General features: G+C 41.2%; 1 protein-coding gene across 5 annotated transcripts in view; it reads right to left on the bottom strand.

The window, feature by feature from the left end:
• Positions 1-4,989: 4,989 nt before the first annotated feature.
• Positions 4,990-23,598, bottom strand: part of KLHL32 (kelch like family member 32) — a 125,642-nt gene continuing 107,033 nt past the window's right edge. For 3 of the 5 annotated variants that reach the window (XM_026844360.1, XM_026844359.1, XM_026844361.1), the window contains 5 exons: positions 22,237-22,963; positions 13,245-13,303; positions 9,797-9,989; positions 7,725-7,819; positions 4,990-5,908 (listed from right to left, as the gene is read on the bottom strand). In XM_026844360.1, coding sequence (XP_026700161.1) covers positions 5,747-5,908; positions 7,725-7,819; positions 9,797-9,989; positions 13,245-13,303; positions 22,237-22,963 — 1,236 coding nt within the window. In that variant the 3' untranslated portion in view covers positions 4,990-5,746. Of the gene's footprint in view, positions 5,909-7,724; positions 7,820-9,796; positions 9,990-13,244; positions 13,304-22,210; positions 22,964-23,598 lie in introns of those variants that run through there. The other 2 variants (XM_026844363.1, XR_003397966.1) reach the window with 2 other exon arrangements.

The following is a 23,598-nucleotide window of genomic DNA, read 5'->3' as shown; positions in this document are numbered from 1 at the left end:
TGATTCTCTATATTTCTTTTTGTTTAGAAACACTAACAATTGTTGACAGGAGACCTGTTTACAGCAGTTGTGAGCCTTATAAGCATCTTCTATGCTGATCTCATTGGCCAGAGGACTGTTCCGGGTAGAAGACTGCTATGCCATTTTCTTTTTGCAATATATAGAATCTGGAGCTGAATAGAAAGTATTTCATTTTTATATTTTCCCTATTCCAGAATTCAGGATACTGATCACCTCTGACCCATTATCATCCTTGTGACATGAAACAGATGTCCAGCACATGATGAAAAGCAGAGAGAGGGAAGTCTGGTTTACCTTTCCTTTAGTAACCTTAAAATGATAACTGAAAAAAAAAAAACCAAACCACCCTTCTGTTCAAAATTCACATTCAACTTCCATTAGTCCCACAAAGCTGTCCCTCTATTTTATAAGAATTTTCCATTTGTTATTGTTATTAAAGAGCAGGAACATGGTAATTTAAATTACTCCTTGCTTTCATTTTCAATGACAAAAAAAAAAATAGAGGGGGGAAGGCACTTGTTTCAATAAAAGAGCTTCTGCAATAGAAAAATTTATGCCTTTTATGCTGGAATAGAGCAGCACACCTATGGAAAGAATAAGGTTCTGCATATCTGTTGTAATTGCACAGAAGAGGAGCTGCCAATAGCATACACTACTTACAGAGTCATTTAAGTAACTTTGATAACTGTCCACCTAAATGAAATGTATTTCCCTCAGGAAACAGAAAAGAGGTTTTATTACGCTCTGTTTTTCCCCCTTTCAGTAGCTTTTGAAAATTATGTATGCATGGGTATTTTCAGTTTAATCATATTTTATAATTTTTAACTATTATTTAAAACTCAAATTCAGTGTAATCAGCCCATCTGTTAGCAATGGTTATAAAATTATGTTGAAGATTAAAATCTGATGCAGTGTCAATATGTCCTAGCATAATTAAGCTTGTTTTAAGATGAATGACTAGGATATGGCTTTTGTCTACTTGAGCAGCTTTAAAATGCTAAACCTTTGGTAGACTTGTATGAAAAGTGAAGGTATGTATAGAACAGAAAAAAAATTAAAAACTCAGTTCTTGCATTTGTAGATGTGGTATCTTTGCAGGCCTTGGGAAATGACAGCAGAGTAATGCCAGATCAAACCCAACTTCACTGTGTTTTTCAGTCCAAACACTATCTTGAATCTACTCTCCTCCCTGCAGAATGTCACACAAACAGGCACTGAAAACGCAAGTTTGCTAAATTCATTATTTGTTTTAGAAAGGGCCAGCATGACCTTGTATGGGCACCAGTGGGAAAATGAGCACAGCATTCACTTACATGAATTGAGGGTATTACTAAAAATATTTACTCTCTGCTTCCATACTTGAAGCATTGCAACATAGCCTAACGTACCCACAGTAAGAGTTAACATTTTAAGCATTTTAATTCTGGCATTACTGTGAAACAGCTATATATAATCATCTCTATTGGAAAACCATTCTTTATGTGGACACTTTTTATACCTTTAAAATGTGTCCTTGGGGAGAAAAATAAAAAAAAAACTGTTTTGCAAAAATAAAACTGTATAAGCCCTTTATATAGTCTATGTGCTAAACTTCCTGCAAAGTCTTCCTCCCCTACAAACTCTGCCTGCAGATGATGTGTTTTAACCTTGCCCTCTTAATTTATTCTACATTCTAATTTTCAATAAACAGATGCCGCCTCTTTTCGCGCTTGTTTCCACATTGTTCCACATTCTGCCTGTGTTGTTTCTGCATGTGTGAATATTCAATTATCTATTTCTCCATGATTCTGCAACTGATGCACTAAATGTCTGTACAGGTTTGGGGGAGGGTAACTGGGGAAGGCAAAACTTAGAGGAAAATAGAGTTACAAAAGTTTGAACCATTCCAAGAATCAGGTACTTTCCCTGAAAGCTGCTAAGTTAAGAAGAAAATCATAAGCCACAACTGGAAATGCAAGGATTACAAAATCACTAATGCACAGAAGCAGAAATGCAGCACACCAACACTTAACGTGTATTTCTTTGGTCAGCACTTGTGTGTGAAATGTTCAATAGAGACCACAGGGGCAGAAAAGGCTGGTGGTGCTGCTGCTGCTTCTGGAAACTGTCTTTTTTGGATTAAAAAGCACAAAGCAGCTGATTGCCGTTGTGGTTATTTATTGCTAAGAGCTGCTAACACATCTTAGAACTCAGAGGTGAAGTATGCTATATAAAGGATGAAATATTACTCTTTACAGGAATGGCCCAAAAAAGGAGATCACAGGACAGGCATAAGAGTGCAAAAGTTCTTCAGCACAGCTCTCAAGACCTTGTGGCCCAAAAGCCTAGTTGCAGATATAAGTAGCTTTAATCTGTAAATCTGAGGAATTCAGGGCATGGACCTGCACTGGTTTCCAAACTTGACAGTTAGTAACTGCTGCTGCATTATTCACTTGTAAGGAAGCACGAGTGAGAGTTCTCACCGGTTGCAACCTGTGCCATTACCGTCCACATTCCCAGCTGGGAACCCCAGTGACTTGTGTGGGCAGCTGCTCTCACGCTGTGCTCATCTGACGCTACTAACGGAACCATCAAGCGTGGAAATAGTCTTATTATGGAGAACTTTAAGGCTCTGTAGAAAAACTGAGCTAAACTGCATTTCAGAGGTAAATACCAAAACTGGTAGGCTGGATAGGGACAAAGGTTGGGTTCAGAGGTTTATGTTTGCCAAAAATGGTATAAACATTTAGAACAGCAGAGGCAGATCTGGTTTCTGGCACACAGGAGCCTGCAACTGGTGCAGTTTCAGAAGCCAGGGACACTAAATGGAGAATGGCAGAGCAAGGACTTCAGAGCAGTTCTTCAGAAGCTTCAGCTCATGGGTTGCCTTTGCCCACGATTCCTGCAGAGCTGCAGCTGGCCCTGAAGCCAGCCTTGCTCTCCCACCACTGGTTCCTCCCTAGCAGAGACCCCCTCAGCCAGAGCAGAGTCCCTGCTAGCACCAGAGTGCTGTCTGCTCTTGCATCAACACCCTTCTTTTTTCTTACCTGGCAATAAATAACTGGTTTTTGCTCACCTGGCAAGAGCTACATGGCATTTTCTGACTTCAGGTGCAGCAAAGCACCCCACCTGTCCTGTAGGTCCTGCAACAGAAGCAAAAGACCCAGATAGGAAAGTGTGGCACAAAAACTTAAGGGATAAGAAGTTTCCCTGAAAGACTTCTCTGTAATCAGTGGAGCCCGATGATTAAGAGCCAGAGCAGAATTCTGACACTAATATGAGCATATGTGTTGTCCTGAGGCTCTGTGGCTGTGGTACCCTTAACTAATTTAATGCAATTGCACAGCTGTTTAAAACGGCTATTCACCAGAACAGACAATTGGTGATAACAACCAGAACAGGAAAAGCCTCTAAAGGGCAGAACAAACATGATAAATAACTTTCTTGCCATACACTCCTGCCTCTCAGTCCTTGAACCACAAGACACATGCTGCTTTGCTTAAGGAAGCTGCCCACTCTGCTCCTCAAAGCCGGGCCTGCATTGCAGCTTGCTGCCACGGCCCAGCAGTGCGCCAGAGCCCTCGCTACCCCTCCCCGCGCTCCCCAGAAGGAGCAGTTTAGAAACTGTTCCATAGCTACAAGCTGTGGTAAGCTATGAGGCCTAGGAATGAAAGCCTCAAGACCAAGTTGAGACATACAAAATAAGCTTTGCACTATATTCTGGAAACACACTGGGCTTTACAAAGTCTGAGAAATTATTGTCTCACCACCTGCAAAGCAGGCAGTAGATGTCAGTTCTGCACCCAGAGCAAAAGCTGGTCATTCAGCTGCAGTGGGGCTCGAAGCCCCAAGGATCTCTACACACACGTTGCGATTATTTTAGCTACCACCTCCTGAAAATGAGACGTAATATGTTTGTGTTACTGCAAGTCATGTATAAATAGAACTTCAAATACTTGCCCGGGCACCAGTCAGATTTTTAAAGTGTAAATGGCATGTTAGGAGAGCTGGCCCTTGCATGCCGATTTCCAGGAGATAAAAGGATCTAAAACAAAAAATCCTGAGGTACAGCTCCCATGCAGCTAGAAAAAAGTATTGCCAGGATACAGGCTTGTTTTGTGTGCAGAGGGGGACACTGTTAGCACTGAGGTTGGTGTGCTAGGCAAAGGCACTGCAGCTGCAGCTCTGCTCTACCCAACAAGAATGAGAAAGCTCAGCAAAAAGCCCCACAAAACTTTCTAACCTAAGAATTACTGGAAGAGGAAAGGTGATCTGCTGTGAGTACGCTGCCCCAGCTGGAGACAAAAACAGTGACAAAGTTCACCTCCCTGTATGATTAACCGGAACCTTAAAAGTTAAAAGCAGCATTTGATTTGGAAACATTGCTCACTGGACAAAGTCAAACCTGTTCTTGTCCAGCAAGCACAGGCTATTGCTGCAGCATACTCTGCACACGGCATTTGCATGAGCAGCAGTAGGAATTTCATAGGTCTGCTCAGATAGCACGGTGGCAGGGAACAGATCAGTAGGTAAAGCAGAGAAGTGCATAATACCCGTAAATCATAAATAGAGAAAGATTTAATTACATGCTTGGTTAATATTTACAAACATTGAAGTTGTTGTTAGATATGTAAATAAACCACAGAAATAAGAGACAGGGGCTGCAGTAGCCAAGCAAAGCCAAAATATAACAGGTTAGAGTATTTATTGTGAACTGGCATATGCCTGGAGTATGGAATGGAGACACACTATATAAACCGAAAGAATAAATAAATAAATATTGACATTGTTCTACACCTGTTTAGCCTCTGGAGACCAGTGATTTGTGGGACCATATGTTGGACAAAATGAGACTTCATTGATAATTGTAAATGTGGTGACCCCTTGCAAACTGGATATTAAAAATATTAAGTAAATGGCACATTTTAATTATACAGTAAAGAGGCTGTTCTCCACCATTAAAAGACTGCAGCTGTCAGGAGGAATTGATCATATGACAGAAGGTAACATTTATTTGATAGTAGACCTTGGTAAATGACATCCCAAATGATCTTTAGATTCTCAGACAAACACATTCAGTTCAGACTTGGGTTTACCCATGAGGCTTCAGTGTCTTTGTCTTTCAGCTGAGACAATTTTTATGTGTTCCTCATATACTATAGGGCTTGTGGTTTTTTATTTTTGTTTTAATCTGCTTTGCAGTATTTAAATTTCAAATGAAGTATTATTAAATGAGAAACTGTAAACGATGGAGTGTGGAATTGGAAGTCAACACATTTGTTATTCTTTTTGCCAAAGGTATCGAGTAAGTTGCATAATTACCACAGTATTATATCATCTTTGTCAACATAAACAGAGCTTCCTATCAACTTTAAAAGTGCCACTGGTAAACAACTGAACGTGCAGACTCCAAAGAAGAGCAGCCCAGGAGGAGCTGAGAGCATCCACAATGCCTTATGAAGTTGCATAAGGAAGTGAAGTAGAAACAGGTAGCAGGTAGTCACCAGCAGAAATGCCAAAGGTTCTCATGTATATGCGTCTACATCTGAGGCAGAGGAGAGGAACTGCAGGCAGGTTTTGTAGCATCCTTCCTGCCTACTGTGATCTGACTTTAAGACAAATGTGTGAAGGTAAAGCAGCAGCCCGTGTGGATTGATTCTTCTCACTGATCCAGAGAAACCTTTCTATAGACAGGGTTTGATTTCCCCCCCACACTTCTGATTTTATGAAGTGCACATTCCTTGTCTCACATTGTGCCAATCCTGTGGTGAGGCACTTGCAGAGTCTGAAGGTTGGGGCACGTGAAATAAGGAGCTGGAAGAAAGCATGCTGCTATTCCGTTGGAAGCAAAGGGGAGCGTAGGCCCGTAGAATACCTCTTCCTTCCCTTCCTTGCTAACATCCAGCACCTGCAAGTCAAAGCGTACAAAATATTGCAGAAGTCAGAGAAGAAAGTTCAAACACGTTTGCTGGCACATACCACATATGTGCTATTAATCCCAACAGAAAGTTAGTTTCAAATCATTTCCTGCATTTGTGGATCTGGTGAACTATTGCCATCCTCATTGCCCAAATCTTCTGCCATCTCAGGCACAGCAGCAGACGGGGACATTGGATCCTGATTCTGGGCAGCAGAACACACAACCATGCAGGTAGGGTGCTCTGCACACAAGTGCTACTGGTACCACAGCGTACAAATCATTTGTCAGCTTGGTGGGATGTAGGGACCAAGGGAGCTCTATGGAAGCTGAGAGGCTAAATAAAGGAATGATGTAAAGAAAATGAAAATATATGGGAAAAGTGGGTATTTTTCTTACAATGGAGAGAGCAACCTTAAATTTGCTGAAATTGAAGATAAAAGGGCTAGTTTTGCTGGTTAAAGACAGGCACACTGCCAACAACTGAGAAGGGGCAGCACACACAGCTCTGCCAAAACACTCATTATACTACTTTCCCCTTTAATGTGGGGACTGTCTCGGGCAGGCTGCCAGTTCACAACCAGTTTGGGGATGTGGACAAATGTCCACTTAAGAAAGCAAGATCCCAGGATCATTTTCACTTGGCACTAAGCAGTATTTAAACCCAGGTGCAATACTGCAAAGTACCTGCTGATTGTAAATGAGCATGTCAGTGGAGTGCAGCCATGGCCTTGATACTGTGCTATTACTCCATCTGAAGCACTGTATGTCAGCTAGTTACCCAAGCTGCAAAGGACTTTTTCCAGTAACAATTGTTACGTACAGTATCCAGCAGCTTACTAAAACTCAAGTATACTATGACTAGAATGTGGTCTTAACTGCTTATCTTGCATTATCTGTTCTTTACAAACTCATGCTAAGAAGTGTTCATTGTAAGACCAGCAGCTCAACATCTAATACATTCCTTTCTTATGCTAAGTCTAACTTCTAGTCTTATGGGACAGTTTGGAGGTGAAATCCTAAAATCCAAAAACTTGGAAGCTAATGAAAATGTTGTTTATCAGCAAAAGTGCAGAAACTGAGATGTAAGCAAGAGTTTCCTTCTGTAACTACCCAGCTGGTCACAAAGTGATGACTGTGATGCAGATTTGTTTCACTCAGAAACATGCAGAAAGATAAGAATTCCTAATTTCTATACAGGAATACCTGAAAGCCATGGATCTGCAGGCAAGCTGCTCTTTATACAAGATGAGAGAGCAGAAGAGTTTTTGGACAACCTATTGCCTACAGCAGGGATCAAAAAACTTCCATTCAAGCTTTGAAGCAGCAAGCATTAGGGTAGGTTGTAGACTGACTGAACTCTGTCAAAGAAAAACTCGTTAACTCTGGCTGCTCTTCAGAAAGACAACTTGGAGAGAAAAGAAAAAAAAAAAAAAAGTCACAAGACGGGCTGAAAAACTGTTAGCCCATGCTCCATCATCCATTTCTACAACCCTTTTACTTTTGAACTTGACTGTGTAACCTGAGAATAGATACCCATTATTCTGCCCAAAACTTGCCAAAGGAGAGACTCCTCAACCCTGTTTTACTAGAATATCTTAGAAGAATGGCATCTACTGGCTCATCTGGAAATATTTTTAATGTCTACAGGATTTCCTCCCTGCATTTATGCAGGTTCAGTGGCTGCATAAGAAACATCCTTAATCTCTCCACTTCACATGCATTTTCCTTTTTGAATAACCTCTGTGCGAAATGTATTTTTGCAAAATTATTGGAAAAGACTTTAAAAGAAACCTAAATCACTCACCTGGATACATGCCAAAGGCTCATTTGTCCAAATCGAATAGCCGCCAACTAAGTATATTCTACCATTGTGGACAGCAACTCCAGACTCATTTTGACCTAAAGCAAAAAAGGAAATAGAAACCACTTTCAGTGTTTAATTAACCCTTTTAACACTGAATGTTGGAGTTCTGTAATAGGATACAAATGCACCTGGCAGTAACCTGACTGTTTCAGAATTCACAACATGTAAGAATGAAGGTGAAACACGAGGGCTGTTCTTTGCTCTCCACAGGAGCCCCGTACGGTGCTGTCCAGAGAGATATCCCAGATGAGCAATAAACTGTGGCTGTGCAGGGGACCATCTGTTGTCTCCCTGGTGGCACAGGTTTTTGTGTGTGTGTATTTCATAGGTGATGGGCAAGCTCCCCACCTGCCTCTAGGCTACTGTCGCACATGAATATCCTGACACACGCAGGCCAAGAGAGCTGAACGCCCGTCACGTTCTGCCCACACCTGTTCCCCAACCCATCCCTCCAGGTACAAGTATGGTGAAAACACCAGAAGCTGCTCTGCAAGCTCATTCCCATTGCAATGGTTTCCTGAACAAGTTTGAAAGCTTTGAAAGATAAATACAGCCTTCAAAAAAAATCTGCACTACACAGTGCAACAGGCACATTTACCACTGGTTGCAGAGATGCAAAGAAAAGGTGAGATGCCTTCTTAAGGTGCCAGTTGTGGAAACAACCCCTCAAGTTGTATCTGAGGAGAGGCTGCTATCTCACAGCATTTACTGGTATAGGGTCAGCTCCGGAATGAGGGTGCCTGCAGTGTCTGAGCTTTTGCAGTTGCAAATCAGATGATGTCCTTCTAAAGGCTGTCAATGCCTCCAGATAATAATTAACCAAAGAGCAAAAGAGATATGAAAAACTAGTTCTGTCTGACAATGTGCAACTACTTTTTAATCTATGTCTCTCTCCCCAGTGTCTGTGAAGTAGTCCTAAAACCTAACTCAGAAACCAAGCAACCCTTCTCCAGATCCCAGAGACTAAGAAACTAGATGTAATATCTTTGAGATACAAAGTTGCCACTAAGGCAGCTTTAAACCCACTGGGAGGAAAATGACATAAGGTGACTGTCTTACTTGTCAGACATTCATTTCTCTAACATGGTGTTTCTATCTATCCTGAGCTTCTAGTTCAGCTCCTGCATCCTTTGCATCCTTTTCAGTGGTAGATCTCAGAAATCAGTGCAAATGGAAAAAGGATGAAAAGTGAGGTAGGCCCAGTTCTTGGACTTCTATAGCAGTCTGTGCTGAAACTCTTTGGCAGCCAGTACTGTTACTAATTGAGCTCCAAGTCTGAAGCACAAGAGAATGGTCACATTAACACTGTTCTGTTCTGTCCTGGAAATCCATCCTTTTCTGCAAAGCAAAAGCCGGCACTACTCTGAGAATGTGTCATGTGTCTGTCTCTCCCAGGGATTTGAAGGGGTAGGACATCTGGGAATTGTAGCAGGTGGTGGTGAAATTTGGTGGACAGTGAGTTGCAAGTTGCTACTGTGACAGTTCTTCCTAATATTGGCCAAGAACAACTTTACAGATCCTGTAGCTGAGCGGCTCAACTCATCCCTGACTTGACAGAATCCTAACAAAGACCCCTCCTTTCAGGTAATTTAAGAAGATACTATTTAGAAAGAAGCAACAGTTAATTGATTTCAATGAAAGCTTTGCTCTATAACACCAGCTGAAAGCACTACAAAACAATGTTATCATGGTAGAGACACATCTGCCTGTTGTACACTCAAAACAGGGAGCTGAATCTATCACCACGGGCAAGCTCTTGGAGAATCAAAAATAAGTACTGGTAATACTATGATAAATTATTTTTGATTACTTAATTAAAGTGCACCTTCTTAAAAATTTACCCTACAGTGTCCTAAAATTAATGTTTTGTAGAACACTGAATGCCAGAACAGTAACCAAAAGTGCGTTGTTGGCCAATGACAGTCCCTAAATGGGAAACTATTGCAGCAAAGCCGTGGAGTTCCACATACTAAAGACATCTAAAGGGAAAAGAATTGGTGTACAATACTTGCCTGTCAACATGTTGAAGCTGCAACGTGTCCATTGGTCAGCATCTATGCTGTAGGAGTCTATGTGCCGAACCAGGATCCGATCATTGTTGTAGTCAAGATCATTCCCACCTAACACGTAAAGTTTCCTTTGGACAGCAGCCATGGAGTGATACACTCTCCTCTGCAACATCGGGCTACGGCTCAACCACTTATTCTGGAAAAAGAAAGAGAGAACTTCTCTCAGCACTGCTCAAAGACATACCTATATTAGTAGTACAATAATAGTAGCATGTTACTGGTGCCATCCAGAGGGACCTTGACAGGCTTGAAAGGTCGCCCCATGCAAACCTCTTGAAGTTCAACAAGGCCAAGTACAAGGTCCTGCACATGGGTCAGGGCAATCCCAAGCACAGATACCAGCTGGGCAGTGAGTGGATTGAGAGAGCAGCCCTGCGGTGAAGGACTTGGGGATACTAGTGGATGGAAAACTGACTATGAGCCAGCAATGTGTGCTCACAGCCCAGAAAACCAACCACATCCTCGGCTGCATCAAGAGAAGTGTGACCAGCAGGTCAAGGGAGGTGATCCTCCTCCTCTACTCTGCTCTCATGAGACTCCACCCTGGAGTGCTGTGTCCAGCTCTGGGTCCCCCAACATAAGGAGGACATGGACCTGCTCAAGCGGGTCCAGAGGAGGCCACAGAGATGATCAGGGGACCGGAGCACCTCCCTTATGAGAACAGGCTGAGAGAGTTGGGGTTATTCAGCCTGGAGAAGGCTCTGGGGAGACCATATAGCGGCCTTCCAGTACTTAAAGGCATCTACCGGAAAGATGGGGAGGGACTCTATCAGGGAGTGTAGCGATAGGATGAGGGTAATGGTTTTAAACTGAAAGAGGGTAGATTCAGACTAGATTTAAGAAAGAAATCTTTTATCATGAGGGTGATGAGATACTGGAACAAATTGCCCAGAGAAGCTGTGGCTGCCCCCTCCCTGGAAGCGTTCAAGGTCAGGTTGGACGGGGCTTTGAGCAACCTGGTCTAGTGGAAGCTCCCCATGGCAGGGGACTTGGAACTAGATGATCTTAAATGTCCCTTCCAACCCAAAGCATTCTATGATTCTGTGATTCTCCTTACCTTTGGCCAGAAACCACAAGTGTATATATTTGTGTTGTTCATATGTTAAACACACGTGTTGGGTGTGACACTGACAAGACATACTGAGTTTTCAACACGTGGTTTACAGTTCTCACATTTAAATTCATTAGTTTAATAGTATTTCTTGCTCTGTATTTTTCTGTTTAGCTCATCAGGTTTCAAAGCTTTTTTTCTTCTTTATAATTCAGCAGCAAATCCTCCTTAAGCAAGGCTATTATATGTCTCCTTTGTATACAGTGTTGAAGTTATCTGTACCAACTAGCTCTCTTATGAGAGAAGAGAGATTCCTCTACCTTTCATTATTCAGAATCTTATTTGATCTTATCCTCGGGGAGTGAAGCAACAGGGAAAAATAATTTTCTAAAGAATCTTTTCAAATGATTCATGTATTTGGTTTAATGCTAGCCCTTTATTTGTGGGCACTTACAAAGTAACAGCCTTTTGCATATTTTTCTTCCTGGTTAACAATATTCAAGAATTCTACCTGTTCAGGGGAGGGGCAAGAGGACATGGAAGAAGAGGGATTAAAGGACAATACTTTAAGACCAAGAAAACAACTGCTCCTGCTATGCTTACGAAATCAAACAACCTGGCAATGAATGAGATTAATTTATTTAAGTGGAGGAAGTTAAAATCTGCGAGGAAATTCTTCACGTTACATGTGCTACCGCTTGCGGTAACTCAAGAGCCTCTAATACTACTGCCTTTTAACCTCTGCAATATATAGCTATACATTTCAATGTGTAATAGTTGAATATTAGGCATTAATGTTTGCATTAGTAGTCCAGTCTCTTAACACCAGACTATAGACACCATCTGCTTTGCAAAGCCTGCCTGCATCCCCTGATTATATCTTTAGCTTCCTCCACTGCAGTGCCTGCCAGGTGAGCCGCAAAGCACTGCAAAGGCAAAGAAACAGAGGGGCCTGGTGGGGTCATTTCTAATAAGCCGGCGTGTGAATACTAATCAGTGGTGGGGAAGCAGAGGTCACCCCAGCCGGCTTGTTGGCAGGTAGCTGTGTGCTCTGTGGCAGATGGCAGGCATTATCGACTCGCCACAAAGGCCTCGCGCAGAAGCAAGCGCTGGTGCTGAATGATAGAGTTATTGAGATTCTGTGCGAGATGCAAGCAGATGTGATGGTTTCCAGTACCCACCGTAAACAATATGCCAGCAGAATTTTTAAAAAGAGCTTGTGTGTACAAACACGAAGCGGACCTCATTTGAAGAATGCGAGCGCACAATTCCTCTGTAACTGTTTACGCGCCAGGCCAGGTTTCTTGCCGTTGGCATGGCATGCTGAAGTAGCCCTGCCACTGGTATTCTGGGGTGCAGCTTTCATGTCAGCAAGTAAAGAATCAAAGCAAAAGATACACAAGTAGAGGCACAGCATCTACGTACACCCACCTCATAAATAAAATAAGGTTGCTGCTTGTAATTACTACTTGGATTTAGGACAGAATCAGCATTTGCACAATCAATGCATAAAACTGCACCTCAAAAAGAAAAAAGCAGGTACGTCATTGCCAACTTTCTGCATCAGGACCCGTATGTGCTACGCTTTAAAAAGCCAGTGGGAACCACATCCAAGTATCTCCTGGCACAATTTGGTTCCAAATACAGCAATCAAAGACCCTATCCTACAATCAGAAAAGTCAATACTCTCCACGTGGGTGTAAATCAGGCTATGCAACTCTGATTGCAAGCTCAGGACTTCTAATTCTTAATACAAGCAAGAGGGCATAACCATGCCCTAACCCTCTGAAATGGTTACTGAGCCAAGCTAACCTAATCAAAACACATACATAATGTATGAAATAATCCCTAAAAGATATTTTAGGTGCTTGGGTAATGAAATGATAGGCACCCTTGCAGTCAGCAGAATAAGTCACGGCCAGGTAGCATAGTTCTGAAAGTACACAGAAAACAAAAAGCCCATATGTGCAATTCAAAGCAGAAATGCCAACGACAAGGAGTGGTTTTGTGACACTGATTTTGAGTATATGTTGCCCAGGGCTGCTGGATTACAAAAAAAGAAAAAAATGAACAAGCAAAATAAATACTGATAAATACAGGGGATTTAAAGCACATTTCTGTATTTAATCTAAGATGTTTCTAATGCCTACAGGCTTAAAAAAAGTCAGGGTCTCCATTACTCCGTTAAACTCACACATCAGTCCACAGTGAATTTAAAACACCACTAATTCAAATGGTCAGCAGTTTTAGAAAATATATACAATGATTTTTGTAAGGCTAAGAGACCTGTTTGAAGCAAAACATATGAGAAAAAAAAACATATACAATACAGATACCCACCTGCTTTGGATCGTAGACCATGAGCCTGTTTTGATACTGTGCAGTATTTGTTACTCCTCCTGTGAAAGGATTTATACTGGTTATATTTTTTTCATATAAGCAAAACCAGGACTGAGATCAGGTACAGGAAAATAACCAATTCTAGGGTTCATTTGCTGACATAATTACATGGCATACCACCACTTATGCTTCCATTCCACTGCGCTTTTTAATCTGGTTACAAGGTAGTAAGTAGCACATTTGGTCAAACATCCAGAAACAAATAGTAATAACAAACACCCCACACACACACTTCCTTTGTGAAGCTAATTCTACGGGCTAAAAATGAGATAAAAAATTGATCTGTTTATAGATGACTGTGCATTCAGCCATCATTAAGTTGTGAAGATAAAACTCATCCCTGTTCCAAGGAGCGTGCAGTATGTGACATGTTTTAAAGGAGGAGGAGGTGGGCTTGCGTCGGAGAGAAGGAAAAGGTCGGAGAGGAGCTCTGCCTAACCAGGAGTGTGACATGGGACACCACTGTCAGCTGGAATGCATAGTACAAACCTCTGCAACTGTGATTGCCTATATATTTGAAGGAAATCCTGTACTTAGTCTGCACTTCAGAGAGAACATCATCTGGCTTAATTGTAGACTTACATTGGGAGGTTCCTCCATAGTGACCAGGAACAACACTACCATTTACTTTTCAATAATATTTAGAAAGCAAGGTAAAAAGCACCTCAGAAGAGCCTGGAATAGAGTAGATGCTGTAAACCAACTATTTGTCTCAACACAGTATATGTTTAATGCCTGATCATCCTGTTTTCTATTGGTTTTAACTGGCAAATCTCACTGAGCAAACTGGTAGAAAAAGTCGTCCATCTCAAGTCTGTAATCCTACCTCTGTAAACAGGTTCTCGAGTGTGCTTAAGCCTCTGGGGGACATGGTGGCACTGAAGCACTACCACAGGTCCCAGTCCCCCCTCTGTCACCACCCTGGGCCATGGGAAGCTGGGACCAGAAATAAATGCCTACAAACTGCATCTCGCCTTTCATCCTACCAGAAGACCTGCACGTAACTAGGGCATGTCAGTGAAACTCATACTGACAAACTTTTCATATTACAGCTTTAACAGCATGTGCCAATGACCAACAAAATCCACAGCAATGAGAGGAAGGAATTTCCTGTGTCATTACATTTGTTGACGCTTCCCTTTTTGAGAGGGCATCCCTTGTTCCAGAGAGCGCAGCAGCAAACCTGCTTTCATTCCTGATGGTTGAGCTATGGCCTAGTTCTATGGCCACTGAGGTTTTTTTCTTTTATCCCCAACCAACGTTAACATGTCTTCATGCTGGGGAATCCTATTTTTGCCAGTCTCTGACTGCACCTATCACAGCAGTTTGGTTCAGAGCCATACTGTGATTTTGAAGCAACTCCCCCACCTCTCACATGACGTTTTAGGCTGTAGGGTGGGACTGGTGTGCATTCCAGTTAAATCAGCAGCTCTGCTCCAGATGTACACCAGCTGTGCTCCAGTTACTAACGGGGTATAAGGCTGTAAAATAGTAACTGGTCTTTCAGATGGCTTTGTACCAGCTGAGTACTGGGAACATTTGGTCCAGAGGTCCAGAATAAATCTAGTTCAAAGCAAAAAATGTGAACTGTACATGGAGTAGATAAAGAGAATTTGGCACCAAAGTTTTATCTGCTGATCTGCTCCTACTGGGCTGAGCTACAAGCTAACATAGATTTGCCCTCTGATCACTCCAAATAACATGAGTGAGGCCCATATCTGATCAACAGATAGCAGAACCTACAGACAAATCTATTGAAGAGTCTTGCCATCAACCCACCAGCATGTAGGAAAAACACTGTTAATTGGGAGCATCTCTGCAAACACCCCCCTGTACTGGGGCTCCTATACATGGTTGGAAGCACAGGCTCCCAGCTCAGAGACACTTACAGGCTGAGTCAGCCAAGATGAGATGTAGTCTTTCCAAACTGTTTCCACCACACTATGCCACACACTGCTCGTCACAGCACCTATGCATTGCACACACAAGAACACGCCTTGGAAAGCAAGGATTGTTCCCATGTCTAATCTCACAATCTGTTATTTGTCTCTACGCTGTTGCGCAGCCTTCACAGTGTTAGTGGCTGTCAGCCACATGCACAAAACAATCTTTTCTAGTATCTGTTTTATAATTTGATTTTCTTTTACATAGTTATTTTCACTCCTAGTGTAATGTTTAAAAATGAGATGACATATTAGTATTTTGAAAAATAAAAATCATAGTTATTTGGATGATTACCTTCAGAATGTTAAACTCAGAAGATGCATTGGAAATGGGATGTTGGGTTGTGTATTTCCAATTCAGAAAGGACACATTAATTTGGGGGGAAAGATGTGTAGGAAAAAAAGAAAGAAGGGGATTGCTTCCTCGTAAAATAGTGAAATAATTAAATAACCAAAATTATTTTCCTCTCTTCACAAAAGAGCCCCTCATATCAAGTACACAGCTTACATGTTTTCCTCTGCAATATTGCTCATCTGTGGTGTTTTATCTTTACATTCCCTTCACATACCGCTCTTCACTTTTAGATTAATCTGCCAAAATGAGATGCTAAGGATTTGCATACAGATTTGACTACACAAAAATAGATCTGGAATTAATAACAGTCTCTATATGTTTTAATTTCTTCTAGACTGGAGTACCCTTGCCTCCAGCAGTATTCTTGGCTTTGAAAGTCATCAAGCTGATTTGTCTGCTCTTAGGTTATGATGCCACATGCTGCTACACTGTCCCCTGCAATCAAAGTGCTCGCAGAGATAGATTCTATGCCTTCCCCTAACAAGTATATTTTATAGATTGGCAGTTTTGATCTCCCCTCCCCAGGGGGATAATCTGCATCTTAACAGGTTTCTATAGATACATCTGTCATTAAATATGCCATCTTATATCTGCATCAATTTTCAAACTCAAGTTCCTCCTAACTTTGAAGTGCTATAGCAAAAGTTTAAAATTTTCTGCCAAAATTCAAATTTAACAAGTCTGCAATGTCCTCTTGAACTTTTTTTTTTTTTTTTTTAATACTCCAGGCAGCTGGGAAAGGGCAAAAGAAGAGCAATATGTCTTTTAAAAAATAGGAACAGGGGGAAAAAAAAAAAGTTTAAATGGTACTAAAAATAATACATACTTTCTCAGAAAAAAAATGAGGTCATTCTGAGATAATTTCTTAAACTTCTCTGCAGTTCTTTCTATGAGGAAGGGAGAGGAAAGGCAGGGAAGCATCATAACGACACTTGAGAAGAAGCAATAGCAGCTAATGTGGTAGTAACCCCTCAGTTAAGGAAAGAAAAAAAATGTCTGGCTGGGCAAATGACAGAAAATTTACAGTTTGGTCATTTGCTCACTGGATTTTATAAACAGAGTGATGATTGTACCACTTTACCATGAGCAGCTTGCTTTAAGGACTAGAGTTTCTGGGAGGCAAGGAGCACTCTCAGGACAAGCCTGTGTCTTTCTTGCTCTTACAGACATGAGAACACACTCATGGAAAGCCCAGCATCCAACCCATGGGCTTACAAAGTTTTTACACTGCCACAGTCACTGTTGCTCAGTCCCATACAGGCAGTAACCCTGCTTTTTAAGTCCTCCAAGACTCCCAACTCATGCAACAATGCCCCTCTACAGGGGCAAGTTGCTGGAGGATTCCAAGACCCACCATGTCCAGCCCTTCCCCACACAGGGGAAATATTTCGGATTGTTATAGCCCCCCAGATAGGCCACAAACTGCACTGAAGAACACCTTTAATAAAGAAACTTCAAAAAAGTTAAGGGTGGGAGGCTATAGATTCGACACCATTTTCCCAATCAAAAATTTATAATCCATATTTATAACATGTCCTAGTAAGACCCCCATATGACTTGAGAAATCCAATCCAATCCAAATCCCCTAGAAAATCTCACAACTCTCTCCTAAGTCCCCAAGTGCTAGGCTGCGTGTGTGAATCTGAGTTCATTGGGAGACGTGTAAAACTACATGTTGGCAAAGAGCTCCCACGTGTGTTCCTTCCAGCAAATTCAGGGAAAATATAGAAACTCATGACATGCGCCCCAAGGTGCTCTGCTATTTTAAAATAGAGATCTCTACTCTCTTACATGTCTGTGTGTTAAGCACAAGATAATCCTCCCTCAACACGCAAGCCCCACTGCCTTTTACTTCAGCCAGCCCAGGTGCATTCAGGACAGCTGAGCTGGAGTATATTCTCCCACCCTAATGAGATCCCTGGAAGATGCCAACAGAAGCTCCAGTTAACACTATTCCACCCCAGATGCAATCCAGCTGCAAACAAGAGGGGCACAAACCCTAGTTTGCTTGTGGGTTAGTTTGGGGGTTTGTTTAATCACTGGAGTCTGATGTTTACATTCGATCTAAGAAGAATCAGTGGCGTGAAACCTATAACATCAGTGCTTGAAAGGTGTGAGATCCATTACCTTTATTCAAATATAATAATAATAACAACAATAATGAAGAAATACTGTTCCATATACAAACTAAGACTGGGTCACTGAGGCAATTTTTATGTACTTGTTAATCTCGCACTCCTGGTAATTTCTGTACCAGCCGTATCACAAAAATTGATTTGGTTAGATACTGTAAATTCCCATTTATTCCAGATCTATTTTTCGTACAAGAATTTTACAGGCATTTACTGAGAAAAAAATTTTCTTCTCCTCACAACAAACAGCATACTTACAGTAAGGTAATACTTTTCACACCAAACCACTTGCAAACTCAGAATAATTTTCCAAGATATCTTATCTCCATCATTTCCTTGGTCAAAATCTCCACCATTAGGGAAAAAATAATAATAATTTTTAAATCTTGAATTTTGAAGAAAAAGCTCTTAAATATGAAGCAACTTGTTTATCACCACCTACCCCCCTCCCCAAGTTGAGTTTCCTTGTGCATGTCAAGATGTGGTTTTAGCTGATAGACTTAAGATCAGGCAACTCAGACCTCTGCAAAACAACAGCATAATACTTTGCTTTACAGAAGACTTCTCATGTGCTCATCTCCTGAGTACTTAAGGTAGAGGGGAAACTTCATTATCCCAGGCTGCAGGTGCAGGAATGGCCCAAAGCTGAACTGCCTGGCAGAGGTTCCCTGCCCCTCTCTGTCCACAGCGGCACTACACCTATACAGGAGAAGGAAGGTTAACGTGTATAGAAAAGCAGATCTGCATGAGTGCCACGGAGGATGCAGGGAAATGGGCATAGTTCAAGTTCTCGCTCTTATGGAAAATATTTCCCTGCTTTTATAGGGAATGATTGTTAGTAATGTTGAACTCCAAAGGATTTGGTGCATTTTGTTTCTCTTTCACTCAAATACTTCACTCCTCAAGCATGTGGTATGCAATTCGTTTGTGAAATGGGTCACGGTGTCAGATGTTAACTGGAGCCTCTAAGATTCATCTTTCTATAAAATTTCAAAACCATCTGCCCACTGTACTGTCAGTACAGAAAACTTACTTTAATGAATTCTCATCTACTTTTTAAAATAATAAAATAAAATGCAGGCTGTGAAAAAATAAAAATAAAAAAAAAAAAAAAAAAAAAGACGAGAAAAAATGATGACACAAATATAAAAATATGTTCCGCAATATATGGAGCTCAGAAAACCTTGAGAGCTGAACCCACTTGTGCTGTCCAATGGGTCTGACTAGTTCCAGAGAGCAGAAGGCTCCCTCTGAGCCTTCTGGCAAGTTAAAACACCCAAAGAGATGGCGGCAGCTTAGGAGTCCTCCTGTCACCTGCAACACTGGCCACCCATCCTCCTACTGCCAGCGCGTGGTTATGCTTGTTCAGTGTTTTGATGAGCACATTTCCCTTCCCTGCTGCCTTTGCCATCATTTTATGCTCTATTATTTTTGATTCCTTCTCATAGTTGTCCCAATGGAGCAGCAAAGTAAAGCTGAAAATGAATCCCAATAATAATAATAGAAATCCCTTAAGTCTAGTCAGCTTTTGATTAGCAAAGCCTTTAGAAGACAAGGGGATGTAGCAGAGGCACTGAGGCTTTGGCTATAGTGCAAGTAAATGGTCTGTGTGCAGGTCATGTTTTGACGACTCTCTCCTCAAACAGAAGGGCTAGAAATTTATCACAATTTCATTTATTCACTTGCTAAAAAACTGGGCACATATTCATGGTTACCTTGCCAGCTGGTAGTGGCAGAGTGACTTTGAGAGCTCTTGCTGATGACCCGTGTTTCCCAGAAATATCAGCAGGGATACAGCTCAGAAACATCCCTAACTCAGACTAATTTTTTAATTACTTAATTTTAGGTCACATACTTCAAAATTAGGTTCCCTTCTGCATTACTGACTACTCTTATGCTAACACCTTATATCTGATGACTAACAATGGATTATTTCAGCAGTGACTACTGATATATTTGGAACAATAAAACACCTCTCTGTACTGTTCCTCTGCCTCTGAATATACACATACAGTGAGATACACTCCGGTCCTGAACAATTAATTAATAATAGAAAGCTAGCTATGGTTATTGCATCTCCATCTACTTTTATTTTTACAATAACTCTATTCAAAACACAGAAACCAGTTTTCAATTTGTGAGTACATAATTCAGATCAATACCCTACTGAAGTGTTGCATTGTATGCTCTCGTACTTCATAACAACTTGTCAGAATCTAACAACTCAAAGCTGCTAAGCGTTTTCCCCCAAAATATATGAAATACAACTGAAAAGTCCTACCTACCTTATTCCACTGCCAAAACATCGCTCCTTACCATGACTTTACAACAGAGGTTATGTTGGTAGCATTTTCAAATATAAATGGAACAATACTAATAAAATATTTTTTGCTGGTTTGCATAGGGTTTTTTTAAAGAGTTCATCTAATAGGCTTCCACTTACCTCTTCCCCTGATTCTACAGCTGTATTAGAGGCATATCCTTGAACATGGTATCACACTGCCTCACTATATAAGTGAAGATAGCATTTAAACACAGTCCAGTCAGGCATGCATTTCACTTATGTAACTAAGCATATTAGTTAATCCTCAGCATAATTTTCTCTTTCCTAGCAGATCTGGAAAAATTAAAAGTAATTTTCAACCAGTCCCACATTTAACTTAAAATTCCCTATCAAATACTTTCTTGTATTGTGTCGGTTTGGTTGTTTGTTGAGTTGGGTTGGGTTTTGGGTTGGTTTTTTGTTTGTTTGTTTGGGTTTGTTTTTGTTTGGTTTTTTTTGAAGGGGGGTATTTTTTACAGGGAAAAAAAAAAAGAAAAAAAAATATTACTTTTACCACACTCTGATGGATGTTTCCAGTGCTTGCTCAATGATTTTATATGAATACGCTTAACACAATTTCCTAAAAAGCCCTGTTTTTCATAGAGACTGACAAATACAAACCACAAGAAATAAAAAAAAAAAAAAAAACAAAAAAAACCCCATAAATCAAGACACAGTAGTAGTAGCACCCATGTATTTGAATTGCCCATCACAGACACACATCCCTCTTCACTGATAAAACAAGAAAAGTAGCGAACAAACAGGGTAATGCTCGGAACCCACCCAACTGATATCCTAAAGCAGAAACCCTCTTTCTGTACCAAACCTGAGTCTCAAAACTCACTGCGTGGAATCCACACTTCAGCATTAACTCACACCACAAACTCTACAAGACTCCTTCAATGCCAATTGCTAAAGCAAGTGACCCAAAGCACCTGCCAGGGACCTTGGTGATTTTCTGCGTTCTGTCACGATTTAATTCCAAAATCATCGTTCATGATTTTAGTGTATATTTATAAACACAGATACCTGCTACCTGTCCCCCCAGTGTTTGGGAATCCATTCTCACAAGGCACTTAATCCGTATAAGCAGAAAGGTACATCTGCAAGTTGCCCTGCTAACCGAAATGGCACACTTTGACAAGCACAGTGAAGGCCTAAGTAGCTAACTTAATCTTTCATTCATATACCATCTTTTCACCAGAGGCATCCCAGACCACATTAAAATCCCCAGGGGTTATCTACAGTGAGGATGGCAATTGCTGAACAATTTCCTCAAGGGCTGGCCTCATTTACTTATTAACTTCCTTGGTAAATATTACAACTTCTTACTATACAACAATACTGCATACAATTACAACAATATTACATACTTCTTACTAAAAGGTGGATATTTTTCCGTCAAACCTTCTGCAAACAGCATCAATCTTATCCCAAAGTAACTAATACCAGAAAAGTCACTACAAAGACTGATGGCAATGTCATCAAGTCCCATCACTGGTCACATGCAAGGCCTAAGACTGATGGCAATGTCATCAAGTCCCATCACTGGTCACATGCAAGGCCTATATGTTCAACTATCTGTGCCATAAAGCTATGATTACATCTAGGCAGTCCTGTGCACTTGTTATGGACAGTCAGAGCTGTGCATGATTTCTAGCTAAGGTCATCTTGGACTGCTACAATATCCTGAAGAGCAAGTGGGAGAAATTTATGTATCTGCCCTCAAGCCCTGGATCGACACAAGCCAACAAGCACTTAACTCCCCATTTCATTACCAGGAATAAATGCAGTGGTACCAGATAATACTACAGAAACAGGATCTTAGATTCAGTTTCAGGAAGCACACAGAATGTGTCATCTGAAATCTGTTCAAAAGTGCATTAACATTCCAATTCACTGTGATTTATGAATGGCGACTGGAGGTAGCACATACCATATATGCAGCTTTGAAACACAGAGGAATATTTAGCAGACAAAAAATATTGCATAGGTACATTATGCTCCTATACTTGTAATCAGGCTTGATTGTCCACATCCAGGCTTAAACTCTCTGAAATACCCATCTCCTAAGACAAAAGTTATCGGGACATATAAACTAAAGAAGATTTATGAGTTTCATTCAAGACAGTACTTTGGTATTTTGTTAGTACCTCAAACCGTGTGAAACGTTTTCTACCTGATATCCAAAGAAGACCATCCACCACATATCCTGCATGGCATGAGAGCGACCGATCAAAGGACTGTACAAAGGTCCACTTGTTCTTCTTGGGGCAATAACGTTCCACCGTAGGTAACACTTGACGCAATTCATTTCTGCCCCCTGCTGCATAGAGGTACTCGTCCACTGCTCCCAGCACAAAGTGTTCCCGACAGTTCTTCATCGGAGCTATCTCAGCCCAAGAGTTAGTGCGGGGGTCATATCGACAGGCAGTTCTCACCGCACAAGTGCGCCCTGTGGAATGCTCTGCCTCTCCACCAGCCACAAAAAGAAAGTCTCCCATGACAGCAACACAGTGGTGGCTTCTCCCTACAGGCATAGGCGCTAGCTCGCTCCAGTTTGCGATCCCTGCGATATGAACGTTCTCTTGATCTACTGGATTGAAGTATCGCAGTTCCTTCACTTTACAGATTTCACGTTTTTTCCCACCGATAATGTAAAGAGTATCTGACTGGAAACGAGGTTTCGTCCTTCTGGTTTGCCAAACTGGCTGTGCATAGATGCTCTGGTGGTAAGCCAAGGCCTCCTTAATAAGTGCTGTTGCAGTTTCACTAGCTTGGACAAGAGGATGACAAAGAGCTACAGTATGCAGTGTATCCACATTCATAAGGCCAAAGCGGACATACTGAAGAAGTTCATCCATGTACTGGTAGCGGCAATTGTGCTCCAACCACCTCACAGCCAGCTAGAAGTGGAGAGAAAGAAGGGGAAAACCAAGACACCAATTATTTGTGTACAATTCTGTCAAAATTTGGTCCTTTGAAAACTGCTTGCATTCCAAGAACAGCTATATACTTGCCTCAGTAGTGATGTCAATCAATCTAGAATGCATGCGAGTCAACATAAAAGATACCTACTAAAACTCCACCTATAATATACATAAAAGCATTGTATTGCACCAGTCCCCCTAAATAATTTCCACAACATTATCAGATTGCAACACTTCTATGCAATACTCTTGCTGTACAAACTGTTGGTGATGCTGTAGGAGACCACAATATCCCAGAATCAAGCTGCTGAAGGAACAATATAAATGTAGGGACTATGTGATCACTGAAGACCATGCATACACTAGAAAGAAAAGCTCTAAGTGTTCAGCAATTGCAGCTAGTATTAGCAGCCAAAATTAAACATAGCCTTTAAATTGCATAAAGCATATTGAATCCAACCAGGTCTAAAAAGAGGCTGGGAAGGAACTAAACCATTTCAAGAACTGTTGTATAAGTTATTCTTGAAAACCTCCAGTGATGAAGACACCTGAACTTCCTCAAGAAAACCACTCCCATGCTCAGCTATCCTCTCAGAAAAACTTTCCTTTTA

The sequence above is a fragment of the Athene cunicularia genome (genome assembly GCF_003259725.1).
Source record: "Athene cunicularia isolate RWA chromosome 3 unlocalized genomic scaffold, athCun1 chr3_part1, whole genome shotgun sequence".
Taxonomy (NCBI): domain Eukaryota; kingdom Metazoa; phylum Chordata; class Aves; order Strigiformes; family Strigidae; genus Athene; species Athene cunicularia.
The sequence above is the reverse complement of the archived record's forward strand: the minus strand, read 5'-3'. Positions and strand labels throughout refer to the sequence as shown.